General features: G+C 44.2%; 1 protein-coding gene across 2 annotated transcripts in view; it reads right to left on the bottom strand.

Moving 5' to 3' along the window:
• The window catches only part of GALNT16 (polypeptide N-acetylgalactosaminyltransferase 16), a 77523-nt gene that overhangs the window by 11543 nt on the left and 38956 nt on the right, over positions 1–27024 (bottom strand). For both annotated transcript variants that reach the window (XM_068193213.1, XM_068193214.1), the window contains exons 3-14: positions 26156–26254; positions 20251–20318; positions 17701–17766; positions 16516–16637; positions 14392–14479; positions 13338–13422; positions 12198–12301; positions 8544–8670; positions 7524–7616; positions 5333–5416; positions 4180–4321; positions 2800–2916 (exon numbers count right to left, since the gene is read on the bottom strand). In XM_068193213.1, coding sequence (XP_068049314.1) covers positions 2800–2916; positions 4180–4321; positions 5333–5416; positions 7524–7616; positions 8544–8670; positions 12198–12301; positions 13338–13422; positions 14392–14479; positions 16516–16637; positions 17701–17766; positions 20251–20318; positions 26156–26254 — 1195 coding nt within the window. The remainder of the gene's footprint in view (positions 1–2799; positions 2917–4179; positions 4322–5332; positions 5417–7523; positions 7617–8543; positions 8671–12197; positions 12302–13337; positions 13423–14391; positions 14480–16515; positions 16638–17700; positions 17767–20250; positions 20319–26155; positions 26255–27024) is intronic.

Raw genomic sequence — 27024 nt, 5'->3', positions numbered from 1 at the left:
CCTCCTCCACTCAGACCACATCACATACTCAGGGCTCTTACTTGTCATTTCCAGCCCTGCAAAGTAGCTCAGCTGCCCTCCCTCCACCTTCCATTCAGCTCCTCTTTCTGAGAAGTCCACTTGAACAGAGAAGTGGGTACACTCAAGCACAGTTTGGAAGCACCGTTCTCCTCCAGCACCTGCACTTTGGGCTGTGAGTGTCCATGGGGAGACAAGGCAAGCTGTAGGGCAACTGAGGGAATGAATTCCTTCCAGCTTTGCTCTTTCTTGGAAATCAACCTCTCAAATATCAGGAAGAGAGAGAATGGAACAGTTTACAAGATGACTGACTTCTAGCTAATTAAAATCTAATGTCTGTGTTAACAACAATTACTGTTGTGTTTATGGAAGGAAAGAACCATAACAACATTCCCTAGGAACACAACAAACTTGAGCATTGCAAGTAGAATTGGCTTTATAAGCAGAAATCTGAAATGGGAGTTTGGGACTACAAAAAAGGTCCCAACATTTAAGAGCATTTAAACCTAAATTACATTAAAAATTCAAATGCATTTCTCCCACTTCACCCCACCTTATCCATTCAGCTGCAAGGCAGTTTGGAATGGCAGCTGCAATTCAAATCAGTCTCTAATTATCTGAAATGCTTAAACAAAATCCTTGCTTAGAGTCAGTTGGTTAAATCATCCGCTAGGTCGAGTCCTTGGTGTAAGTGCAGTTTGCTCACATAAGGTCATGGAAAACAACAGCTCACACTCTTAAGTGTGTGCATGTCTTTATAATGAGCCTGTATATAATCAACACATCAAGACTCAATAAATCCTATTCCATCATCAGAATAAACCTGCTTGTGTTATTGTGGATTAATCTCTCTTCTGGCTTCTGATGCAGCTTGGACTTGGACTCCACCCTCCTTGAGGGACCCTTGTCCTTCCGTAACAGAGGAAGCAGGGAAAGACAGCTGATTTTGGCAGCTGCTAAAGTCCTCTCTGCTGCTAGGGAGGAAAATACTGCGAGGCACATAAGGAGAAACTAAGTGACCTAATTACACAGCAATGGGATGAGTGATTGCCAACAAGAAAAAGGAGCAGGCAAGCACAGCCCACCTGGGATATCCTTGCAGATTAATCCAAACTCAGAGTTTTCCCAGTGTATTCATGGTGACAACTCTTCAAGGCATTTCTGCATTAACCAACCCTCCAGAGGAAAGTCTACACAGGTTTTCCATAAATGGGCAGGACTGGATTTCAGTGCTTTCTTTCAGGAAGAACTAATTTCAAGGATTCATATTGCATTAGAAAGTACTAAAAAAAGAAAACGCTGCTGAGAACTGGTCAAAGCTGAGCCGTCTTCTACCTTTGGGCTATCAAAACAAGAGACATGTCAGAAAGCAAAGAGTCACCACAGCCTTAGATGACAGAAAAAATGCTCTCTCTTGGTGTAGAGGGAAGCATGGGAACTAGGAATGAAACAAGTCCAATCTGCTGTCTGCCAGTGTTGTGGTGTTCCCTTTTGTGCTTTGCCCAGTTCTGATAAAAAGGCACATCGCATCTCTGTTGAGGGCACCCTCACCATTGCAGAGGCCATCCCTTACCTAGTGTTGTAAGGCAAAAGGATTGATTTGTCCTGACAGATCAGGGATGCACATCTTGGAAACAGCATAAGCCAAGAAGCTGCATTTTGTTGAGAACATTGCTACTGTGTATTTTTCCTCTAGGGAGCAGTTCAGGTGGAACATACAGTGCTTTTTGTCAGTATCTCTTAAATGAGTTGCATGCACTCAGTTTTAAAGATCTGCTCACATGTCCAAAGACAGCACAAAGAAGAACACAGGTATCTCACTTCAAATTAAATAAACAAATGATTGCACACACCCACCCTTCCCTTAGGTATCTCAAAGCAGTTGCCTCACCTACCTCTCTTTGGTGCTATGTTTCATCCATGCACCAATCTGGCTTCACATAAACTCATCCAAGAAGTGTGGGAATCAGAGGGTTTTGGGCAAGTTACACAAGGCAGGCCTCAGAGACAGCAGAACTGTGATTAGAGCTAAGCAGTAGCCATAAGATTTGTCAGCAGAAAAGTTATAAAAGAAGTATAAAAGGACAAATAGAACAATAGTCTGGGTATTAATGCTTGGATAGAATAAATCCCTAAGCTACAGAAAAGTATATCTAATGAGATATTAGGAAGTTCTAAACTTAACAATGGAGCTCTGTCCATTGTATCTTAAGGCTTACAAGCAGGTATTGTGTTTGAAATAAGCAAGCATTGTTTTAACAAAAGGTATGTGTGCTCATAGTGGTTGGATAAATCTACTGTCAATATGCTTTCGCTTTGTGTGATTGGTCAAAAAACTTTTAAAGTGAGTTGTAATGTTAAGTTCTTTGTCTGCTGCTGGGGATGTGAGCTGCTGGCATTCCCATTGTCATAACCATGTAATGAGACTGATGCTGCAAAATAAACAGCTCGAGGTGCATTCCCCAGCAGTCCCGTCCTGTTCATGATTTGTATGTAGTCCCCCAGCCGGCGATCAGAAGCAAAGTTGGGGTGCTGCTGAGCTGGAGCCAACCATGTTGCCAAGGGCCCAGGCAGAGCAGACACCCACATCCTGCACTTCCTGCTTGGTCACACACTCTCCCATACATCCAAGCTTAGGAAACACACCAGAGAGGGAGATGCAGACAATGGAAAGGACTTTAATGTGCTGTGATAGTACTGGGTTTGCCCCTGCTGGCTGCACTGCTGTAGGTACACTGGCATGTGGCAATGAAGGCATTAGAAAGAGGTGCAGTTACCCACCTGTCTGCCATCTTTTTGATTGCAAGCTTCCAGTGTGATTTGAGAACCAGTAGAGAAGGAGGCAATGGAAAGACACTTGTCCTGCTGCCTAATTGAAGGGTCACTGAATATCCACTCCTTTGGAATAAGAAAAAGAAAGGTTCCATTAGGATCCCAACAGAGATCAGATGATGGAGAGGGAGCTTATTCTATCAGATATTTTAAAAACCTTCATCTTTTGTTCTCTTCCTACAAAAGGCTCCCTGGGAAGACTGCCACAGCAGATGTCACCTGATCAGAAGTTTATGCTCAGCCTTGGTGCATCATGACCATTTCAAAGCCTGCAGCTCGCTCCCCTCACTGTCTGAAGTGTCTGATTAACCCTGGATCCCACACAATTCTCAGCTCTGCAGCTTTACAGATTCAGGCCTACAAAGCAAGGAGGATCCCAAGCCCTGACATACATGACATGCAACTGCTTCTATTTTACACAGACTTGTTCTCTAAGAGGTATCTGGGACCTATAGATTGTTAAGCAAAGCAAAACACATGCAAGCATATCCATATACCACCAGCATGCATAAGGGACAAGTTGATTAATTTTTTCCTCCCTCTGACTAGATGGATACCTGTTCCTAATCCAATGTTACTAGTATACTTTCCCCAAGGAAGAAATACAAAATGTAGTAACTTTCAGTGATTTCAAATGCTAATGACAAAGAGCAATGAGTCAGGTTAAATGGCACACTGAATGCTGGCTGCAAACTAGTTTCCATCAGTTAACAGATGTGAATATGTATTTTATAGCATAAAATACCCTACTGCGACCCTTCACTTTCTCAAGCTGCTTCCCTGCTGCTTTCAGTCACCAACAGAGAGTCTGAGTGCAGATCTTCAGCTTGTATATACCATCACAGCTCCACTGCATTTAGGAGAACTGCTCCACATTACTGCTACTGGGGTCAGCTATTTAAACTCCATTTGTGCTTTATACTGTAACACATCTGCAATACAGCACAATTCAAGTCATCTGCAGCTACAGCTGAGCTGGCAGAGCAAGGAATGTTTCTAATCCCCCCAAAAAAACTCATACCCACATGCCAGAGTACTAGCCATGCACAGCCCCAAAATTATTCTCAATGAGTCTGTCACTCCCTGAACATCTAAACACTTGTTGTCTCTGAGTGATGAAAACCTTCACATTCTATGCCTGACTGCTGAGTCTGTTGAGCCAACAGAGCTCTGAGAGATGGGCTTCTTTTTCTGCTTACTACTAAAATCATTACAAAGTCAAATTCTTCCTTCCTTCATATCAACCCACCAAGGCCAGAGATGCCTCTTCATTGAGGAAATGAAAAGAGTAGGAGCAGGAGCAAAGCACCAAACTGAAGCCTGCCTTACCTGAGTGACAGGTGGATTGTTCACCGTCCCTTTACAGTTTCCCATGCCAGCCAACACATGCCCTGTGATATCCTGTGCCTGAGACTCCAGACAGTTTCCTCCTTGTCTAATTATTCCTGGAATCAACTCTTTTTCAGGAATCCTTGAAGTAAAATGACAGTTGCATGGTACTTGATACACAGAAATGACCAAAGTATTTTCACACTTATAAGGGCTTAATTGGCCTCGACTGAAACACAGTTCCCTATATTTGACAGAAAATGAACAATATCATGCTGTCCACTGCAAATATCTGGAGGAGGCAAAAATCAAGTGAGAACTTGGTCAGAGGACTGGTTTGTTTCAGAAGGCATACCAGGATCTTTAGGGGTACCCTAAGCAGTTTAATGTGATGATTCTGAAATTCTGAAAGAGACTGTTTCCAGCAAAAAGCCATATCCACACTGATTTGTTCTGCTTCTTCCTCCTCATTTTTCAGTCTTCTCCCCAGCTAACACATATACTTGCCTCATTGGTAGGAATGCAGGAAAGATCTGTCAAGGCCAGACTACAGCTGGATGTTTCAGCCTCCACTCACAGCCACAGACTGAGATGTAAAGACGTGTTGCCTTTACTGAGGTGTAAAGATGTATGCTGGTTTGCACATGTCAACAACACAGCTCTACCCAGGCTGCCTCCCAGCTGAGCAAGGACACAATACTACTGTGTTCTGACCCAGGGCAGGGGAAGCCACAGGGACAGCTGGTTCTGGCATTCCTTAGAGCCTTCTCTGAACCATCCAAACCTCTGCACTGAGGCTGTCCAGTTCTACTTGGCTCAACTCCCTCCAGACAGAGCATCCAGTGGGCAGAGACCAAGTGAAAACTGGGAGCAGTGTAGTGCACCGACACTTGTCTCCACCCCACATCTCTGAAAACACCACTCTTGCACATCTCCAAGGGACAGCTGTGTGGGGCAGAACAGAAGGCAGACCTTTTGCAGAGCTGTGATAACACAAGCCAGGAAGCACAGGAGGTTTCTCAGCAAAAAGAAGAACAGAGAAAACGTTTTTCAAGCCCACTGCTTTGCCCACTGCTGTCAAGGCTCATCTTCTCATTGTGACCCACCTCCCAAATCCCTCACAGAGATTTCTACAAGCGAAGAACTGACTCACTTGAGCTCAGGGTAGACATTCTCCAGATACCACTGGAAGGATTTACAGTTCAGTTTGTGTCGCAACTCCACTCGGTCTGCAACACTAGAAACACAGGCAGTTTGCTGAGAATAAGGCAGTGAACAGGAGGGAGGGGAACAATGAAGATTGGCCAGGAGGTTTGAGGGAAATTACATTACTTTTTGTCATTACTCATTCTCCCACATAATTGTTGCTGGGTTCAGAGCACTAGCAGTGACCTGAGGTGAAGACGAGGAGAGAGGCAAGTGGCAGGAAATAGGAAAGGAAAATAAACACCTTCAGAGAGCTGTTCTTGCACTTCCTTTGGCTCAGAGCAATGGCAGGGCCCAGGTCCTACCTTGTTAAATAATACATTGCAGTAAAACTGCTGTAAGATCAGGAAAGTGTTCGTGCCTCTGGGTGCCCCTGTAGAGGCATACCATGAAACCTGCACAACAATCAGCTGCTGAAAAGGCCTAGAAAGTGTTTGTGCTCAGGTACATATAGATGATTCATCTGTGTGTGCTAAAGCATGTCTCTAGCTCATGGCATCAGGTCTAGGCTCAGGTTGGAGAACTGAGACCTGAAGAACTTAATTATTTGTTCTTAAGAAGTTTGGGGAAATGGTAGGAGTAAAAGGGGAGATTAACTTAACATCTCAGTAGCCGCCTGCTGTGCCTGCCCACTGCTGATTTGTTTGGCTCTAGCTGGCTGAAGAAGAGGATTTCCCTGCAGCAGTCTACTGAGCAGCGACACCAGGAATTCTTGTCTTTAGGCTATAACACTACATTTGTGTGTTGGGAAGGAATTCCAATGGTACCTATGTACCACTCCATCCTCAGCCCACAGAGGCCACTGTACATACACACGAGGCCACATACCTCAGGGGAATGTTCTGAGATTTTATATTCACACCAAAATTGAGGGGAAGGAGGACCTATTTTAGGGCCAATTGTCAGTGATGGTGTCAAAGGCATTTACATCCTAAAATCTAGATTTAATGCAGGTTCACAGAGCTGTTACTACAGGAAATTGCCTGAAAATTTGCCTCCAAGAATTCTGCTCTGCTCCAGCTTTTATTCAGCCAATGCTGCCAGTAAAGTCACTAGGTAGTCTGTCTAAACAAGAACCGAAGATTTTGCCACTAAAACACCTGAGCAATATATCCACACACAATATGCAATAGTCTGGTTTCCTTCACAAGCAGCAGGGTTACTTGCTATGTGGTCCCAGTCCAGCTGCTGCAGTCAGCTCAAGGACTGATAAATTAGGTAGGCAAAGCTATTTTTATGAAGATATGTAATGCATCATGATAATAAAGCAAAGTGTACAGCAAGAAAAGTGATCTGGTTGTCATAAATAAGTAGGAGATGCATCATTATCCTGTGCAAACAGCTATACATTTAAGATACAACCATATTTGCAAAGTCCTTACACTGATAGAACAATAGCCTTTTGTTCAGAGGCAGATAAAACCCACAGAAATGCAGCAAGCTCTACTGGGTTTTTTACATTTATTTGGGAGTCATAGGAGTTTGAGAGCACAGACAGCAAGCTCTCCTCTCATCCCAGGTTTGGTGTCTATCACTGGTTTCTGGGTCACAGAGAACTGTTAAGCTGATAACAGTGAATCCCATGTGGCCTGAAAACAGCTTTAGCAAAGGTGCTATAAGAAGCACAATTCTGCAGATTGTGTTTCTAAATCTTACCATCAACCATGCTCTCTCCTGCCCTACAAACCAGGCAAACCACCCTCCTTCCATCAGGAAAGTGGGGAGCGCACCAAGTGCAACATACCCCATGTGCCAGCCAGCCATGCTTGACCTGGGATTTTGCATCTGCACCGGAACTTTAGCTCAAGCTCAAGATACAGCTCACATTTCCACAACAGCTGCATGCTGTGACAGAGAAATATTCCTGTCTAGCCCCTTCAAATGTCTGGTCTTTTAATTTCATTACAGATCCCTTTGGCCTTCTGCTAACAAATGATTTATGCAGTGTTACCAGGGAAAAAAATTAAGCAAATTAGAAGACACTCATTAGCCAGACACTCAAGCTACAACCTCCCTGACAAGCCAGGCATTCAGAGCACCTCTATTTCTCACACTTAGCCCCAGAGAAGACCTAGAAACTATTTCTTGCTACCAAGGGATTTACCAGAGCCCTCCTACCAAGGTCTGGGGCAGCTTACCTTCCAAACGACTTGCCAATAGCCGATGGCCGGGCCTCGTAGTAGTACTGCTTGTATTCATCCATCCACACCTCTGCTGTGCGCTTGGTGTTCCTGCACGGGGGTGAGCAGATGCTGTGCTGAGGAGAAGCTTTGCTGCAGAACCTGCCCTCCCAGTGAGCAGGCACTGCGTGGGCAGACCCAAGGCCTGTCTGCTAGGAGGTAGTGGGGGACAGTCCCAAACACAAAACTGAGTAGGCAGTATGGATGGATAGAGATTGATTGTGTTAAGTCTACAAAGCCTTGCAAGAACACTGCAGAAATTAAAAATTTATTAGTCATAGTTTACCATTACTTTTTTGCACATACTTCCTCTGCAGAGACACCAAGCCTGATTGTTACCATCACACCCATTTACAGTATCCCTTTTCCCAGATTTGAATAACATTATGGAATAATTCAGCTTGGAAAGCAGCTCTGTCTAACCTTAGCCTTCCACCCAAATCAGACTAGCTTCATATTAGGTCATGTTGTTCAGAGTCTTGACTGGTTGAGTTTTGAAATCTCTAATGATGGAGATTTCACTATCTCTCTGGGGCCCTGAAGCAGTGCTTGACCACTTTCATTGTCAAGCACTTCATCTCATCTCTTTTCTCTTCCCATCTGTCCTGCAGTAGAAGTTGTCCTCAGGGTTTATTTTAGAGCATGTACAGCTCAGAGACAACAGAGATGTCCAAGGGCTGCTGACACCACACACGTCACAGGGCAGCATCTGTGAATGGCCAGGGTGTCTCTCTGGCATACTGCTCCCCACGCCCCTCATCAGAGACTGAGAAGGAATGAGAGACTCTAATACCAGCAGCAGAGAAGGGAACAGGTTTTGTTCACAGAAAACAGCAACTCATCCTCCCCTGAGAACAGATGCTCAGCCACAAGCTGTTCTCCATTACCAGGGAAAAGCACAACAAAGAATTCAGACTTATTTAGACATGCCCAACATGAAGGTGGCCTGGCTGCTACCAGGAACTACCCAGCACCTACTTGATGTAAGTCAGCGCGTTGCCCTCAGGAAAGTCATAGGGATGGCGCTTCCTGAACACGTGTCCTACTCGACTGCAGGGAACAATCTCCAAGCTGCCTCCACACATCCACACTCGGAAAGAGAGCTCTGAAAGAGAGCCCAAGAGTCATACAGCTGCAACAGTTCCAAGAAGGGCGATTTTCTTGCCCCTCTGCTCTAGATGTATTGCCTGCAACAGCAAAATCAGAGAAAGCAATGCCATGGTGAGAGCAGAGAAACTGTCCTCCATTTGTTAAAATGGAGGCAACCATTGCAGCTCAGGGACTTCCAAGCCTTCTCCAGTCCTGCTCCTCTTTGGTCTTATTTCAGTGAGACACCTTTGCATTTGACCAGGTCTTCAGTGTTCCTCAGGATGGCATTTGGCAACAGACTGAGACCACTCCCACACACACACCCTGTTTCAGACTTCTGTTACTCTCATCACTGAACACAGACAGAATTAGAAAAGAAGAATTTACTATGTAAAGCAAATCATGTGAAGAAAGGGAGTTTAGAAGACAAGGGGAAAGAACAGAACAAGACGAGGGTATAGGGAGTCAATGTCTAGGGCTAAGTCCTCTCCCTCATACCTCTATATTATCCACCCTGCAATAGTTCCTTCTCCTTATTTTGGTTGGCTCTATTACTAATGAACTGACTGTGTTGCAGTTGCTGCTCCTGGGGGAGCTGCTCAGAGCAGATACCAGTCTCATATAGAATGACTATGAAATTACAGAGAGAATCCTGCTACTTGAAGAAATACACCCTATCCTGAAGCTAGATTCAACATTTTGTTAAAGGATTAGAAGAGCATGAAGCTTTGATGTGCAGGCACTTATTTGCATCACAGAGGGTATGTGACCTTGCTCAAGCTTATGGGTCTGCCCTCACTGTTACAATCACTGCCACACCAGAGGGTTTTCCACTTTCAATTCATGTGGTGATGAAAAGGAAGGAGGAAAATGAAAATTATCTGGGTGGTTTGGTAGCCTTTACCAAAAGGGCTTCATATTGTATAGACTGATTACTTCAAAAACTTTACTCAGTAGGCATCTCCCTCCAGTAATGCCCAATTTATGCAACTCTGATGCTTAGAAATTAAATAGAAATTATGTATTCAGATCTAATGGATGTTTGAAACCATGTACACACACCAACATCTTCCCAACCTTCATCTTTCTCCATAGCTTTCCTCTCTGCACACTGAGAGTTAGTTCAAACAGTGAGTTGCAGGGTGGGGGCAGATGGTGTATTTAATGTAGCTTCTCAGTAAAAAATCTCATTTGATTAGACTGCATTTTGTAGTATTTCTTACTAGTGCTTTTCTCTCCTGACTCTTATCCAGACCTAATTCTTTTCAGATTCTTTTTAACAGTGAATTCCAGATTTGAAGAGAGGAAGGGTTTTAGGAACAAACAAACAAAAAAAGCCCCAAGACATAAGTTTCTGTCTGGTGATGTGTCCAGCTGACATTTGCTCTCCTGGAATGAGCTTCTGACTCACTTTGGCCTACAACAAAACCAGAACTCTCAGTCTGGTACATGTAACCTGAAAGTGATGTCCATTTCCAAAGAGAGGATTTCTCACACCATCTTAGACAGAACCACTCTCTCATCTCATCTGCAAATGAGGACCTAATTCAAACAGTCCCTTCCCACTCAAAATTGTAGTATTTAGTATAAATAGTTCAGAACATTATCAATATTTTTCCTTGATCAGAAAACCCAGTTTTCAATTAAATATTGTAAACTGTCTTTTAAGAGGTTAAATTAACCATTCTGAATTCTTCAGGAAAATGAATACATTTTGCTGTCAAATCCAGGTTGCTTTCTATCCCTCTGCTTTCAGCAGCAACAGACTTGATGGAGGATGAAGGACAAGTGACAGGAGACATTGAATTTACAGAAAAACCTCCTAACAAGGCAAAACTGGCAAGCCCTGTACTTGTGGCTGAGTCACATACAGCCTGGCCCAGCCACTGCCAGGTTTTACAAGAGCTATTTCAAGGAGAAGGAAGCAAATTCTGTGGAGCAATTCTATGGTTTTGATCACCTCTATATGGAAGAATGGCTGTAAGCATGCCAATAATTTACTGCTACTTATGGCAGAGAGCTCTACTTAGCATCATGCTACTGACATATGGACCAAATTACAACACTGGACTCCCAGGTGGGCAGAAGCAGACAGAGAAAAGCCTTAAGAAATATTCCTTCTCCCTCTTTGGGGTTTACTGCTTCTAGGCATAGCTCAGAGGCTGGCAGAATGGCCAAGTGTCTGGCTTTGCAGCTGGAGCAGGGCTAGTGATGGCAAGGAGCTCAGTTTGGCTCTGCTCCTGAGGGACATAAGGGAGGGGATCTTCATGCCTGGGTAAAGGCTTCTTGTGACTTCTGCCACAGTGTTTAGCTGATGCTGCTAGGACTGCTGAGATTCCAATGCGAGCACCATTTAATATCTCTTTTTAATATAACAAATACCATAAAACCGAATCAAGATCTGGGAAAACAGAGAACACTTGTTATTAGATATTTTGTTTTTAAAATGTGGTACATTGAGAGTCTATTATCAGCCAAAAATATTATTTAATGGTTTTAAAAAGCTTCTCAGAAAGAGGCAGCTCTCCCAGCTGTGTTCAGAGAAACAAAAGTTTCCTCTTCCTGACTATTTCATTCTTTCTAATTGGTTCTCCAGATGCTGGGAAACACCATAGAAATCCTTCTTTGAAAGGTTTTATTTACATATCTGTGACATTTATGGAATTTATAGAAACAGATTTTTTTTCAGTGTTAGCTATAGACAAATCTACTTAAATTGACAACAAAAAGTAAGGCTTTTATCTTCTCAGCTCCATCTGCACCATTTCTAAATTAATGCCCCAAACCCTTGAGGTCTCCATGAACCCCTCTTTAACACTCATCTTGCTTTTGTCATTAACAGCTGGTGACATTGCAGCATCCCTTCAACTCGGGCCAAAGAGAGATGCCTGGCACATCTGTGCCACTATTAAGTGCAAGGAGATGGGTTTAAGCCCCATGCCCTAAACCAGCATGTGAGTGGACAGACTACACTGGGCCTCTGAATTCCTCAGATGTTTGTGATGCCCTAGCCTGCTTCTAAATGTTTGCATTCTGAGTCTATTTGTAACCAAATTCCATTTACAAAGAGGCTTGTTTAATTAGGAAAAATATATCTCTGACCTGTCAAGCTGAGAGAGCAATCCAGACTTATCTGCAAGAGAGGAACAGGCATAAGAAGAGGCTGCAGGAGTGGCTGCCCACTTCAGAGCTGGGGCAACACAGACTGTCATGTGAAGAACTGGAGGAATATTCTCCAAAAACAAGCAACAATTTAAATACCAGGAGGCTCCTCTTTCTTTTTTGTTCTATGCTAGCTCCTGTATAATAGCACATATGCCTAGGAGCAGTGTAGTCCTGTAGGAGTGTAGTCCTGACCATACATGCTTTATGCTGACAGCAATACAGCTCTGACCACCTTGGGGATGGTGGGATGGGACCACGTCCCCAACCTTACACTGACATGCTGATCAGATCTCTCACAAAAAAAGCTCTGGCAAGCAATGAAGACTGGGAAGCAGTTCTGCATTAGTGTGTCATTCCTTTGAAACATCCTGAACTTACCAAAATTTTCTCCTCCCCAGATGTCCATTTGAGTATCATATTTTCCCAGGTGGTTAAACCAGGACTTGTCAATCACAAAGATGCCTCCTGCTATGACAGGGGTTCTGGAAGAGAAAACAGAAATCCAGAAAAAATAATCACACATATATGTAGCACCACAAACCTAATTTTAAAGGGCAGACAATTTGTCCTGGCATCACAAATCATACCTCATTTAAAAGAGAAAAACAGTAGAGCTGCAACATGAGCCTGCTGCAGGTTTCTGAGATGCCCCTCACTAGATCATCCTCATGCCTTTGGTTAAATGGTCTTGCAAGCACTACAAGAGTAATGCTGTGTCTTTTGCATTTATACAAATATGCACAGTGTGAAGGAATGATGGGCACTGTTTGATGACTGTGTTCACCAATTAGACATGGTGTGAGAGGCTGCTGCATGTACTGCTCTGCTGTTAGCAAGCTGGTTGCCTCTGGGATGCAAAACAGGCTCATAAATGACACAGAGGAATTAAATGGTACTTTTATACTACAAACAGGGAGCTGTCTGCCTATACAGACAAGCACCATAACTCTTCATATCAGGATTTGTTAGGTTCTACATGTCTCAGAGCCATGTACCCTGCAGTGAGGCTGGCAACAACTGTTCCAGCCAACAGAATCTCTTTTGTCCCTGGACACGCAGATTTAATAGGTGGGAGTAATTTTATGCCCACAGTACTAGGTAAGTTTCAATTTTCTGATCTGCTTTACCCATGTGGGATGACTGTTAATCTGTTTCATTCTTTAAGATTTCACCTGAAAAATTGAAGTAATTAAAAAACCCCAAAGAGATTTCTGAGGCATTCAGAGTGTTGAGTTAGGGAGAACACAAGAACAAACATACAGAAGAAGAGGTGGCTTGTAGAGGTGGTGTCCGTGATAGTAAAAAAATCACTATTCATACAATATTCAGAGAGCAGTACTCTCACACTTAGGGTACAGACCTCAATGCATTCAGAAAATAGCATGAAGAGTTTGTCATCATCAAGTGAACACTGTGGCATTTTGTCCTCAGCAAGGCAGCCCCTGTACTCTCCTTGCCACGCTGGTGAAGGCTTAGTAAAGCTATTTGGAGAAGTGCACCCCATCTGTCAGAGTGTACCTTATAGACTGAGTTGGGTCTGTTCTGGACATCTTCTGCTCTATAGGAATCTGTTCCCACTTAAAGTGGAGGCTCCAGTCAAACCCTGAAAAGGAAAGAGACATGCCAAATTGGTTTTCTTACTGTAAAAACAGTACTGCTAGCTTTCAGTGATAGTCTGCACCTTTATATTACAGGCTGTCCCTATGTTCCTTCCCTGACCTCCCTCACAGTCTTCCCAAAATGGCAATAGTCTATCCCAATGTAGACCTCACCAGCTTCTGTCTGGGCACCATCAATTAGCATTACAGATCTCTCCTCAATTTCACTCCACACCTTCAGGAGAGTGTTGTCAGGCTGAGATATAATTCTATCCTGGCCAGTTTGTTTTACCAAAGACAAACCCTGTCAGCCACAGTTATGAGGCTTTAATAAAGGACTTTGTAGGATGTGGTGTATTCTGGGAACAAAGGCCTGCAGATCACTGTACCCACTATGTCTGTCAAGACTACCATGTACTTATAGATGGCCTATGGTGGATAGTAGAGCACAGCACAGTCACTAACTTTATACCATTGTTAAGGGTAGCCAAAGAACAGGTAGCCCTTGGCTGGCAAGCAGTGCAGAAGTGAGCCCCAGCCATAAAAAATGTAGAAGGGCACCAGGAAGTGGGATGAACACAGGAACAGCTGTAGGGGATTCAGGTGTGAGGGGAGAGGTGCAAATGCTTTTCAGAAGATGCCACAAGATAGCCTGGCAGATCAAAGCAGCAACTGGAAGTGCCTGTCAGACTCCAGTGTACATGCAGCATAGTGAGGACACGGTGAGATACTTAATCAATTAACTAAGTCCTGAAACTATTAAGTGTTATGATTCAAGGCCAAGAGGAAAATACTAGTTGAGTTTTGTTCTAACTCTTCAAAAGATCTGACTTTGCAAGTTGCAGAGAAAAAGGGACAGACAACCCGTCAGAAAGACGATCACTCTATTTTCTTGGAAAGCTGAAGAGAACATAATATATTTTTCATGCACCATCCCTCAAGTCTAACTTACATAAGCCATTCATTATACCCACCTCCCCTCAAATCTGCTGATGCTGCCAGGTAGGCAAAATTATCCAGACTGATAACATCAATGATTGGACTCACCACTCGGGTATAATCCTGAGGGAGAGAAAGGGGAGAAAAAAAGGAGTCAGGTTTTCTTGAATGGCCAGCAAAGCTGCCAGAGGAGATCAGGAAACACAAAGTTGCACATGTAAATCTTTTTCTGGTTTCTCCAATATGGTTCTGGTAACTGTGCAAGGGATCTGTGGCCACTAAATCCAAACATGGAGATGGTGGGTACTAGCCAGCTGCACTCCATGGATGTGGGGAATGGAGTCGGACTCCAACACCTAGGAATGCTGCTAAGAAACAGCTCTTTATTTCCTGCCAAAGTCACAGGGCATCAATCACTGTCCCTAGTGTTTTGTACGTGCTTTTGATATCTATTGACAGCACACCTTCTGCTCAGCCATCCTTGAATTAACTCATTATCATCAGTCTAGAAATTCTCAAACCTAATAAAGCATTTTCCTAAGAAGTACTGTGAATCACGACCCCACATTTAAAGTTCAAAGTGCAAACTTTATAATACATATGACACATTGTATACATTATAATATCAAGATATTGTGAGTACTTTATTGCCATTAAGGCATATAGACATTCACAGTTTTGTTTTGCAATCCTTTTTGTACATAGAAGTTGAACAATTTTTCAACATCATGAGACAGGGCATTAAAAGACAGCTGTTGCGACAGCTGACATGTAAGATGAAACTGAGCTGGCAACGCCAGAAACAGCACCTTGTTATTGGACAGCTGCCAGCATCTGTGCCTTCCCTATCAAACCTTCATTCTGTGCCTTGCAATAGTTCCTCATGATGTACTACACTTGGCTAGGATGGAACATCCTTGGTAAGAGGATTCACGGTTTTTCCCCTCTGAGCTGTGATGGTGGCCCAGCCAGAGCGTGTCTGCTCAGCTTGAGACTCCAGCACCCACCTGGCAGCCTGGTGTGCCAGCCACTACTTCAAACAGTCAGTGCCAGGACTGGCTAGGGCAAGACTGAAATCTATAATAGGTTGTACGTCAGAAATGTAGAAAATAGGTCAGAAATAGATTGACTTGAAATCTGCTCACTAAAAAATTTGTATACTAGAGTTAGCACACTGGCTTTCTGCATTTTAAATCCTTCCCTAAAGAAATGACTGAAGTTCTTTCTGCTTAGGAACCCCTGTGCTGGTGCTGCAGCTTGACTTAAAGACCAATAAGTAAAGTAAACATTTATGGGCTTTACTGAACAAGAATAAAAAGCAGAAGCTTTTATTTCATCAATTCTGAAGTTTCACCTTCTTCTGCTCCCTCATATTAAGCTAATCAGACATGCTTACAAAGCATCATTAAAGCCTCCACCCCTTCTCCTAATGCCCATTACTTCATAGGATCCTCCTTTCAGAGGGGAACAATCACAGCCACTTGCAAGCAGGACTTCTCCCATCACCTCTCCCCTGCCTTTTCTTACAGCAGAGCTGTATGATCAATCCCTCCAGCTCTACAGTGCAGTCAGGGTGACAGCTGCTAATATATCTGCCTCATTTTCATTCTTCCAGCCTTACATCAATCCTTTGCCAAGTGAACCATCAAAGGGGACATCCCTGCACTCACAGGCAGCTTCTCTGTGACAGGAAGATGCCTGCATGCAGGTAATGTATGGTGGCAGCTCAGTGGGAACATTAATGGAAGGAAAATCTTGGCAGTGACAAGGCAGAGGGGAGGGTCCAGCAGCAGAGGAGATGGAAACCATGGAAAAATTGCACAATGTATGCTGCCAAAGGGGCTGCCCTACATACAGGTGAACAGGACAAAGAAGCACAATGCCTGCAAGAGACAAGAGGTACAAGCTGGTAGTTCCAACATTCAGTATTGCATCCCATCACTCTGCACCTCCTGCCTCGTCACACTGGCAGAACAGAATCCCATGAGGAATCTCTTGCCCATCTAGCTCAGGCTGTACCTTCCTCTGGAACAGCCTGCCTGAGGAGTACCTTGGCAGGCCTTGTTCTCACCAGTTCTGCTGACGCATGTGAAGGCAGAGCATCCAAGAGCACAGGACAGGCCAGCTCCATCCATCCCAGAGCAGGACATGGTGCTCACCTCTTTCACTCTCTGAAGCATTGGCTGCAGCCACTCGCTGTTGACTTCACAGTGACTGTCCAAGAATGTGAGAATGTCAGCAGTTGCCACTTCAGCTCCTCGCACCCGAGAGCGAATCAGCCCTACGAGAAGAAAAGGACAGCAAAGGAGCAGGAATGTTAGGAAAGGAAACATTTGAGCCTCCTTCAGAAAAAATACTTTGTGCGGCCATTGCAGGGAAAGAGCAGGTGATTCTCCTATATCACATCTCCATCAGGAGCAGAGAGCAGCTTTAGAGCAGGGCATCTCCTGGGGACAGTCAGATGAACCCTCCTAGCACACAATGAATGACCTCTCCTGTCACTTATGTCCATGACACAGAACTTCCACCTGGCTCCTTGCTCTTCCCTTCCAACATTCCTCGGAGACACCTGGCTGCTGCCTGCTCACTCGCTCTCCCATTGAGCTGCCTCCATCACCAACTCCCCATGGCCAAATTCTACTCTCTGCTTTTTGCCTTCCTTATTGCTTGTCTGCTTTATTCCCAATTGTCCTTTATTCTGCCCTGTAGAGATATCAGCCTGGCTCTCAGATGACTCCTTACTTTCTTACAGACCATCCCACTACATGGGATGCTCTTTTGTGAACTAAACAGGGATTTTTGTCTCTCCTTCTAGATCCTCGCTCCAAACCTGCTGTGCACTGACAGCTTTAGAAATAAGTAAGCACATGTTTGTCAAACTAAACAGCATCTGGGAAAGTCATTTATGCATGTAGCAGATATATAAGAAAAAACTTTCCTTAATTGTATCTCTTTATGATAGATACATGTTGGACTTTTGGATTGTTTTTCCTTCTCCCATGTCTCCTACACAGCTTGTTATCTTGCACTTGAAAGTGCAAGAGTTAGCTTGTGTTTAAAAGAACAAGACTTACATCTGGATTTTTATTCATAAAGATCTTAAAATGTGGTCTTTGTTCCAGTCAAGGTCTCTGGACAGCAGTTTTCGTTATTTAAGTATTACAGGAGACCCCTGAAGCCTAAGAGTTAATAAGCTGTGTTCTCCCTCCACAGAACTTCCAAATGCTTATACTGAAAAAACAAACTAACTATAAAAAACAACAGCTGTAAGCAGCTGGGAGGCAAACAGGGTCATGTGGAAAACTAGGCAAAATCCTTGTACTTAGAAAGCTTTCCACACTCACCTTCTCGATGGGTGTTTCGTAGACACTTGACTTTTGGGATCTTGGTGAGAAGCTGGCAGTCCTCAGCTTGGGGAGGGTAAAAAAGACATTTAGTACACATGCATGAATTATTTGGCTTCAACAGAGAGCCCCAATTAACTGTCCTTCTGCTTCTTCATGGGAGGGGAAATTCTGCTTTCACTTAACATCACATTAATCAGCCTGATGGCCTCAATCCTGTTGTCTATAGAGTACACAGGAGAGCACTGCCTGCTTGCTGTCCTCCTCAGCAGCTGAGCCCATGCTTCCCAATCCTCTGAGCAGCCAGGCCTTCATCTCCCCTGCTCAGCATTTCACAAGAACAATGGGGCATGTGCTGGCAGCGTGGCACTTGGCACTAATGAAAAGGAGGGAACACAGGGAAGTGGGACTGCAAATCACCAAAGTGCCAAGGAAAAGACAGTTCTGTAACATAAAGTGATCTTATCTGCTCTCTTTGCCTTCAGTGCCTCATCTGGGCATCTCCTGCCATTTGTTCCCAGGGCAGTTTCCATTTGATTTTATTTAATAAAGGCCACTGGGATGCGACCTGCTTCCTTGGAGACACCAGCACATTGACACATGGATGCCTGACCAAGGGTTTTGCTGGCAGCTTGCCAGAAACTCCTAGCATCCCTCATTTCCATTACCTAGGGAAGATGAGGGAGAGGAACAGTTACCTGCTCCAGCCAGATACCAGTGAGCACTGAGTCTTTAGTTCTCTGTCATTCTCTCTATTCCTGCCCTAGCAGATGTCCTAGGAACAGCAATTTCTAACTTGTTCTTTTTTCTTGCTCCATCAAATTTGCCCCAATTTCCATGTTTATTTAATATTCCTTTACATGTCTCATACCCCCTCTTTCCTGCTGTCATCGTCCCGCAGACTGAGCACTCTGGGGAGAATGCAAAGGCCCTTAGCCAAAGTGCACCTCTTAGCACATTCCTGTACAAGCATTTCCATTCTCAAGGATATGTGCAATCTGAAATACTGCTCTTACATTGGCACTTTGGCAGATGCTGCATCATCAAAGGGAAGTAGCAGGTGCTCTGAATTACAGAGCATCAGGATTTTGCTGGAACTCTGCTACAGGGGAAGGCAATGCTCTTATCTTGGCCAAGTCACAAGTTCAGGTATGAGAAACCTTATTCAGTCCTTCACTCTGTAGGAGTGGAGCACATCACTCTGCCTGTAGATACTTGCCAGAGATGACAGACTCAGTATATTTGGAGAAACTGAGGCAAGTATTAAAGCAAAGTGTCAGACTTCAAATATGTGCTGAAGTGCCTCCATGAACGTGTCTCAGAGAAATGGCTATATCCACAAATATCCAGCTGCCAGTGAAAAAATAAGAGCTGTGACAAGATGGAGCCTTTTAAAAATCTTTCTATTTACTGAAGAACCTAAATGGGAGTTCATGGTTGAACCCTGTGCAGAATAGGTACCATAAATCCATCACTGTTGATCTGGAATACTTTATCCCTTAAGAAATGAATTTTTAGGTGCAGGATGTGGAACACTTAGGATTGTTTGTTGGAAGTGCTCAGAAACACTGAAATTAAACAGTTGAGCACAACTCAGTACTTATTCAAAACACACTAAGAAACTCAAGAAACTTTCACACTAAGAAACACACCTCAGAAACTCAAATCCCTCATCTCAGCATCCACCTTTGAATTTTTTTTTTTTTTTTTTTTTTTTTTTTTTGTGGCCAAAGCTACATAAGCATTTAGCTGCAAAATCAAAATAGCATTGCTTCCTTACCTCAACAGGCCAAAGTTGCCATCAGGCCAATCGCAGCTATCTGCAAAGTGTTCTGAAGGAGTAATTATGGATCATTATAAATGCTACATAACTAGATTGTCCTTGAATCTAGAACACAGCATGGGAGAAGCAGGAAGTCTATGCCCACCACCTCACAACTACTACACAATAGCCAGGACCAAGAGCAACTGTACAAAGGGAAAGACTCCAGAGCCTCCAGTCTGCAGCTCTGGTGGACCTGATGCAGTAGAGACTCCATCCCTGTGCCAAGCTGCAGAAGAAAGTACGGTGCTGTCCAAAGCAGTAACTCTGCCACAGCTTCCCACAGGGACACCTGGGATCCCAGGCACGTGGAGGCAGACAGCCAGTCTCACCTCGGCCTGCCTGCAGGGCCCAGGCAGCAATCTTCTGTACACTCCACTGCATCCTCTTTTTGCCTCTTGCTCTGCTCATGTACAGCATTGCTACATATACCTCTGTGCTAAACATCTGGCTCACCAAATGGTGCATAATGAAACCTGACAGAGATCTCTGGCAACCTAGCAAAAACTGCCACACTGACAGAAAAGGAAGACCCAATGGAAAGAAAAAGAGAGGAACAATCTCTGACCTCTGCCATGCATGGACATAACACAGACTTACTTTCTTCTCTTTTTCTCCTACATACAGACAAGAGGGAATCTGTGAGGGAGGGGAACTCAACAGAGCAAACAAAAAAGGGGAAAACAGAAGGGAAGAAATAAGTGTAAAGGAAATAGGTCCAAACTTACGATCTGAGCTGAAGTCATCTACCAAAACGATCTCCTGGATGAGACTGGGAGGAGTGCGGTTCAGAACACTGCAGGGACCCAGGAAAGAAAAAGCCACTTTGTGAGCTGCCATAACAATGACAGTGTTAGGACTGATAGAAATCTGCTGTGCTATGCATTACAGCAGGAATACCAAACTCCAGTAAAGCGGAAGCAGTGACCTTGCCCTTGTAACAGTGTTCACTGGCAGGACCAAACTACAAGTGAGAATATCCCAGAGAGCTGTGGCACTCAGCCAGACCTTACAAGGACCCGCAGCCAGGAGATGACTGTGAGACTCACCTGGGGCAGCTAGCAAAGGGTGTTGCAGCATGCTCTGCCCCTAAACAGAGGTGAAATGGAGAGAACCATCTGCCCCAAGGCAGCCCAAAGACCATTCCCATCTGCCAGCCTCTGGGTGAAAGTCATCACTGCTGGAGGGCATAAAGAGCTGCTCCTTTCCCCAGCAAGGAGCTCTACCTCAATGCAACAGGTGCCACCAGCTCAGGCTTTCTCACCAATTCCCTTCTTTGGAAGGAAGCATTGTCAGTATTCTGGATTTGGATTTTTCCCCCTCTTTTGCTTGTTACCTGTCTGACTTTAAAACCAGCACCACACTTGCTGAAAGGACCCCTTTTCCTCAGGTTGGTTGCACCATACCATAGCATGTAATACTCTCGGGTCTGCAACGCATTTGCATCTGCAGGACACACATGAAGAAAGCAGAGAAAAGCCTCTGCCTCCTCAGATGTCAAAGCATTCTGGTACTTCGGAGTCTGAGCAGTTTGGTTCTGACTTCTTTGCTAATCTCATTCATTTAAAATGCTTGAACTCTTTTTCCATTAACTTCTTCAAATCTTTCTCTTGGCTTTACTACCATCACATAGCACATCCTCCTTCATCACCTCTGTGCACAGGCAGGTCCTCATTACCTTCAACAAGGTTGCTCAGTGATGCTTAGGCAGTCCAATGAAGAGGGCAGTTATGCAAATTTTAATACTAAAACCAGAGGCAAACACTATCCTCCTAGTTCTAGCAACCTGTCTCATTTCAGTGGCAGATGCTCTTTTGAGCAGGAGAATACTGGAGAAAAATTTCTGGCTTTTTTTTTTCTTTCGGATTTTGTTGTTGTTGCTTGATATAGGAAATAGACAACAAGAATAGTCCCATACTCCCAGGAATGAAGGTGTAGAGAAGTAAATTGCCATCTTGTTAAGTAACACCACTGATGGCTTTGCACACAGAGCCAAAGTTCCCTCCGTTTGGAAGAGTTTTCTGCAAAAAAGCTGAGTTCTAACTGTTCTGCTCAGTATCACATCCCACTCTATTTCAGATTCACATTGCTTTATACACCTCTGATAGTATTTGTATTTTGAGCTGACATGTCCCTGGATGACTGAGCTTGCATTTTCCAAAGCTGAATCTCATTTGCTTCTCTTAGCTCATGTCTTTCTAGATCCTCTAGTATGGAGGGGTGGGAGGTGGGGGGATGTTCCTGTGCCATTCTAAGTACGGCTTCTCCCAGCACAACCACCATCTGCATATTTTACAGACAAGGTTGCCCTGCACTGAAATTTTTGTCTGTGCAAACACAATGCAAAACAACCCAGACAGACTGGGTATAATGGCTGCAAAATGGTATAATGGCTGCAAAATGGTATTCTACACCTTCTTCCACTAGCTTGACTATTGGCAATGCTCACATTTCCCCCACAATTTTCAGGTCTTTCAACTCAACATAACTGGGAAAAAAGCCCCATTTTGTTCTATGTTCTTTACCTGTCCACTGATTCCCCAGTAGAGAGAACATATCCCTTGAGGAGTTCACAGCTAATTGTACAGTGCCCTGTTCTTCTCTCAGCTCTGCAATAACTTGCTGTAGATCCTCGGGAAAGGTACTTAAATCTTCTTTGCTCTTTGTCATCCCTGTCTTTTTAACAAGGAACACAGTAATCCTAATATTTACCCTCACTGAGGTGCAGAGACTGCCATGACACTTTCAGGAACCAAAATGTACTATTACAATTCCAAAATCCAAGTGACAATTGCCTTTTACAGCAGAAACATGGACTGTTCCCCCCGTATCTCATGGATTCCATATCTCCTTTGCCTTTTCTCACAGCTTCCTTCTTTCAGTATCAGAGTCCTTAGTATCTTGCATGAATATGACATCAGCTGCCAATGAGTTTCTCTCCTCTGTCCATCCTCCCTGAGTTCCCAGATAATCTTGTTTATTCTGGATGTTAGCAGAAAAGTATATTTTTTTCCCTTTGCTCTAACATAATACTCTTTTTTGCCATTATTTAAATTGTCATTGTAATGAGATGCTACACCAAATGCTCTACCATTACAACAGCATCCTCTTAATCAGAATTTTTACAGGCCCTCTGCACAGGCACTGAACCACTGACAGCTGTTCAAATCCACTGACTTAGAGCTTCACAATTCACCTTTACATTTGCACCAAAACATCCCTGCACTCATGACTTTCTGAAATCAGAAAGAGAGGGACCAAACAACAAAGCACTTGACTTTTTCTCCTGCAAGAATGGTAACGGCAGCAGAAGTGAAGGTATGGCTTAACAATTAATCATGCATAGACATCAATCACATAAAATGCCTTTTGAGTGATAATTGTTTCTGAAGGAGAGCAGGATGCCAAGCAAGTGACTGATTTGAGAGTGACAGCTATGTCCTAGCAAAGAAAAGAGATCAAAGCAGGCAAGCAGCTCTTGACTGACACACATCTCCTGCAGGACTGAGGATGTCAGCAACAAGCCATTTGAACTGGCATGTTCACAGATTTTCTCTGATAGCCCATTTTCCATTTTCCCCCCCTATTCCCCTTCTTTAGACTCTGGCTGGATATTTTTTAACCAGTTGTCTCCCTCTACACTGAAAACATATGGCTGGAGCCCACACTAGAATGCAGCTAAGCAGCCTATGCTGCCTCTGAAGACCAGGAGGGACAAGCAACAGGGTACTTGAAGGAATATGTTATTCCTCTTCAAGGTCACGCCTCTATTTCCCCCTCTCCCTCATACACAAACATTTCTCCCATCCTCAAGGACCAACAACAGCACATCATTCCTGTTGCTTCCACACAGCAGCAGAGATCCCAGAGACAGGAGGGAGAAGCAGGCAACTGCTGAGCTCACAGAGGCATTTAAGTCCATGTGTTTACAGTGCATGTGAGGTTAGTAAGAAGGGTATGCAGATCAGGATCTGGCCCCTAGAGCTGCCAGGTTTAGATCATCCTGAAATAAGACTGTGATGCAGGGGTATCATCCCTGGGTCACTTCCCAAAATCTTTTAGCAGCATTGCCACTTTGTTAAATTACCTTGCAATAAGCCAGTATCTGGCTCAGGGGAGTGCATTTGAGCTCCCTCTGAGCTTAAGATCAGTTCAATCCCAGTACCCTCATCATGTATTTCATTCTAGAATTTCCCAAAGTCTCATGGCTGGTTTTTTTTTTTTTGAGTGCCCAAATACAGAAACGCAAAAGCCACACTGGCAAAGACCTCACATATGAAAATTTCAACTGGTAATACATTTTCTACTCACCTCAAAAGATTAGGGCTCTAAAAATGTTTTCAGACACAGAAAATTTTGCTTTTAGTGCTGCTCATTTTCATCAGTTTTCCTCCTCCACGCGCATTTCTCTTACAGCATCCTCACAGTGTAACCATGATAACTGAACTTGGGAAAAGGCCCATAATAACAGTGGAATCATATTTAACTTTCACCAGATGCATCTCAAATGGTTCATTTTAATTATCCAAATAATCATATTCTACCTGGTCTAAGAAAGCTCTTGCAGATATAGAAATAATGACAAGCTGCAAGCCTGACTAGTCAGCAGGTAAGCAGGCAGTGCAATTTTATGCTTCCTGCTGTTTAATATTACTGTGGTCCTCAGCAGACTCACAGCCAGGTCATGAACCCAACAGAACAGAACAGTCCTGTCCCTTTGATACCTGACTTATCCCAAAGTGCCAGGGATGCAAAGTAATTACATAGTACTGCTGCACTGACTGTGTGTGTGACTTGAACAACAATTACTCTCACAGCAGTAATTCAGCCTGGCACATTCATATGAGTTTTGCTGAAAGATGGGACTCTCAGGTTACAGAAGAGGCCCTGAAGAGCTCCATCAAATCCCTCTATAACATCAGTGTCAACCTGTAAGTCAGACTAATTCCTATGCCTCTTCTAGCAGTGCAGCCATGATGTGAACCTTTACATCTGTGTATGGCTGTCAAACCTTCAGTGCTCAAAGACAAAGCTACTAGCCAATTCTTGGTTGTGTGGCACTGCAAATACTGTAGAGCCCAAGAAGAACTCAGCCTTCAGGACCTCTCATGAGACAGGGATAAATTATTAACACTTCTGATGTGATTTAAGGAAGGATAAAATCCATCACAAGCACTGGCTGTAAACCATTTGGCAATGAAGACCCCAGCTGTAGCCAGAAGTCTGGGAGGAAATTCCATCCATATTCCATACACCATTCACAGCAGAGTGCAGCCAGTTCCTCACAACAGCAGTTCTCCAGTGGCAGCAGCTCTGCAGGGACCAATCTTAATAGATGGGTCACCCATTTTTCAAGGTCTTTGTTGGGGGCTTGGGTTGCAGGACACCATATCCGAGAGACTGGTATCACATCTTAAGTGCTGTGTCCAGTTCTGGGCTTTCCAGGACAAGAAAAAGTAGGACATACTACCATGGTTTCTCAGGCAGAAATTTCCTCCAGCTGCCCTAGCAGCACCATGATTCCAAACAAGTCTGCCCATTTTCTGGACAGTGACTGTGCAGAACTCATTGTATGGTTCAAATGAAAAGAAAATGATAGAAATAAAAAGACAAATCATGCCAATGCAATATATACAGGTCTCTGGAAACACAATAGCACCAAACATGGTGGCAGAAACCCAGCCTTCTAGACATGAGACCAAGTTGAAAAAGCCTGTTCTTTAGTCACATAGCACATTTCTTTATGTCCACAGGACCTGTCAAGGGAAGAAGTGGCAACGATGAATAATGCATTCCTGTTAGTGATACCATCGGCTCAAACTGTTACACAGAAAATTCACTCTCCCTTCAGCCTCAAAGGGTGTTCCTGGGCTTGCTTACAGGCTTCAGAGACCCTTTGAGAAATTACTTAGTAAGTCAGAGAAGTCAGAGGGCATTTTTTTCTGTGGGAACTATAAGTAAAAGATCCTCCCTGGGTTCTGTGGGAGTGATGGAAGAGGGCAGTGAAGGAGCAGCTGGAACATCACTTTGTGGTACAGATGACTGCAAGCCTCCATCTCTTCGGGGTTGCTGGCAGGCCCTATGCCACCTATTTATTTGGCTACATTTGGCCACTGCTGTTACTCACATATGAGGAGACACTGGTACAAGACAGCAAGCATCCTGCAGGCTCAGCAGGAGCTGTGTGCAAAGCCACAGGGTACACCTGGTGGGCCATCAGGTTCAGCAACTCTTTACCAGCAAGGGACCGTGAGCAAGGGCTCGGTCACTGCACCTAGCAACACAGCATTCTCTTTGGTCCCTCCTCACTCTTCCAAACCAAACTCACACTTGGTTGAGACTTGAGACTCTTTTCATCTGTGGATGCAGGCCCAGCTACCCTTTCTTGCTGCTCACGAGTCCCCTGATTGCAGCCATACAATGGCTAACTGCAGATATACTCTGCATTTGAAGATACACCCACAAAGCCAATCCAAGCCTCTGGCCTGTCCTAGTGGGCCATCTTGAGAGCAGAACACTATCACCTGGGGAACTGCAGCCACCCTGCTTGTCTAGCTGCTGCAAAATGCCTAATTTTCCCCCAGAGCACTCCCAGACTCTACCACCTAGGCCCAGAACCCCAGCTGAACTCACCTCTTCACCGTGCGGAGCAGGGTAGATCGCGCCTCGTTGTGGAAGGTGATGATGAGACTGGTGGCTGGCAAGTCGGTGTCATAGCGTACAGAAGTGCACCTGCAGCACAGGACAGCAGAAGTGTAAGCCAAAATTACCTAGCAGTAGCTACTGCAACAGTGTACCTGGAATTTCTAAAAAGAGAGTAATATGCTCAACCAGCACAGCTGAGCTGCACCTAGGCTGGCAGAGCTTAAAAAGAACTGTGTCTATTGAAAAGCAAAATTTGGAGGCTGTGATACCCAAACTCACAAAACTGCATGCTAAAGAGGCCATGTGGGTTCTACAGTGAACTAAGTTTCAGTCATGGATTCCCTGGGTTTCAGTCATAGTCCCTAGATTTACCTGTGACTCACATAACATCTTGTTTATTCATGCACAGGACATGAACACACTAAGGATGTAATGAGCTGGTGGACCCAGGCATTGCTGTATAAAGCACTTCAAATTCTTTGGACACAAACTTCACAGAAAGGAAAACACGAGCAAGTTCTGTGATCTGTGTTGGGGAGTTGCTGAGGCTCAATACTAATGGACCTGCTGGCAATGAAGAGCAATTATTTCTATCTTCTCATCTGACTTTGTAATGTTAGGTACATACACACATTCTCACACTCAGAAACAAGGATTAACTTGCACCAGGCTGTTTCTCCCTGTGGAGAAGAAAGTTTCTGTGAGGGGAACAACTCACAGACGTGAATCCTGAATCCAATTCTGGCAGATGATAAGCATGGCTGATTTGGGCTGACCTGCTCCTCCAAAGCATCTGCCTTAACTTCAGGATGGTGTCAAACTGCAGTCACTGTGCTCTAATTTCCTGTCTGATGAAG

Source organism: Anomalospiza imberbis, chromosome 6 (genome assembly GCF_031753505.1).
Source record: "Anomalospiza imberbis isolate Cuckoo-Finch-1a 21T00152 chromosome 6, ASM3175350v1, whole genome shotgun sequence".
Classification (NCBI taxonomy): Eukaryota; Metazoa; Chordata; class Aves; order Passeriformes; family Viduidae; genus Anomalospiza; species Anomalospiza imberbis.
Note: the sequence above shows the minus strand (reverse complement) of the source record. Positions and strands in the feature narration are given on the sequence as shown.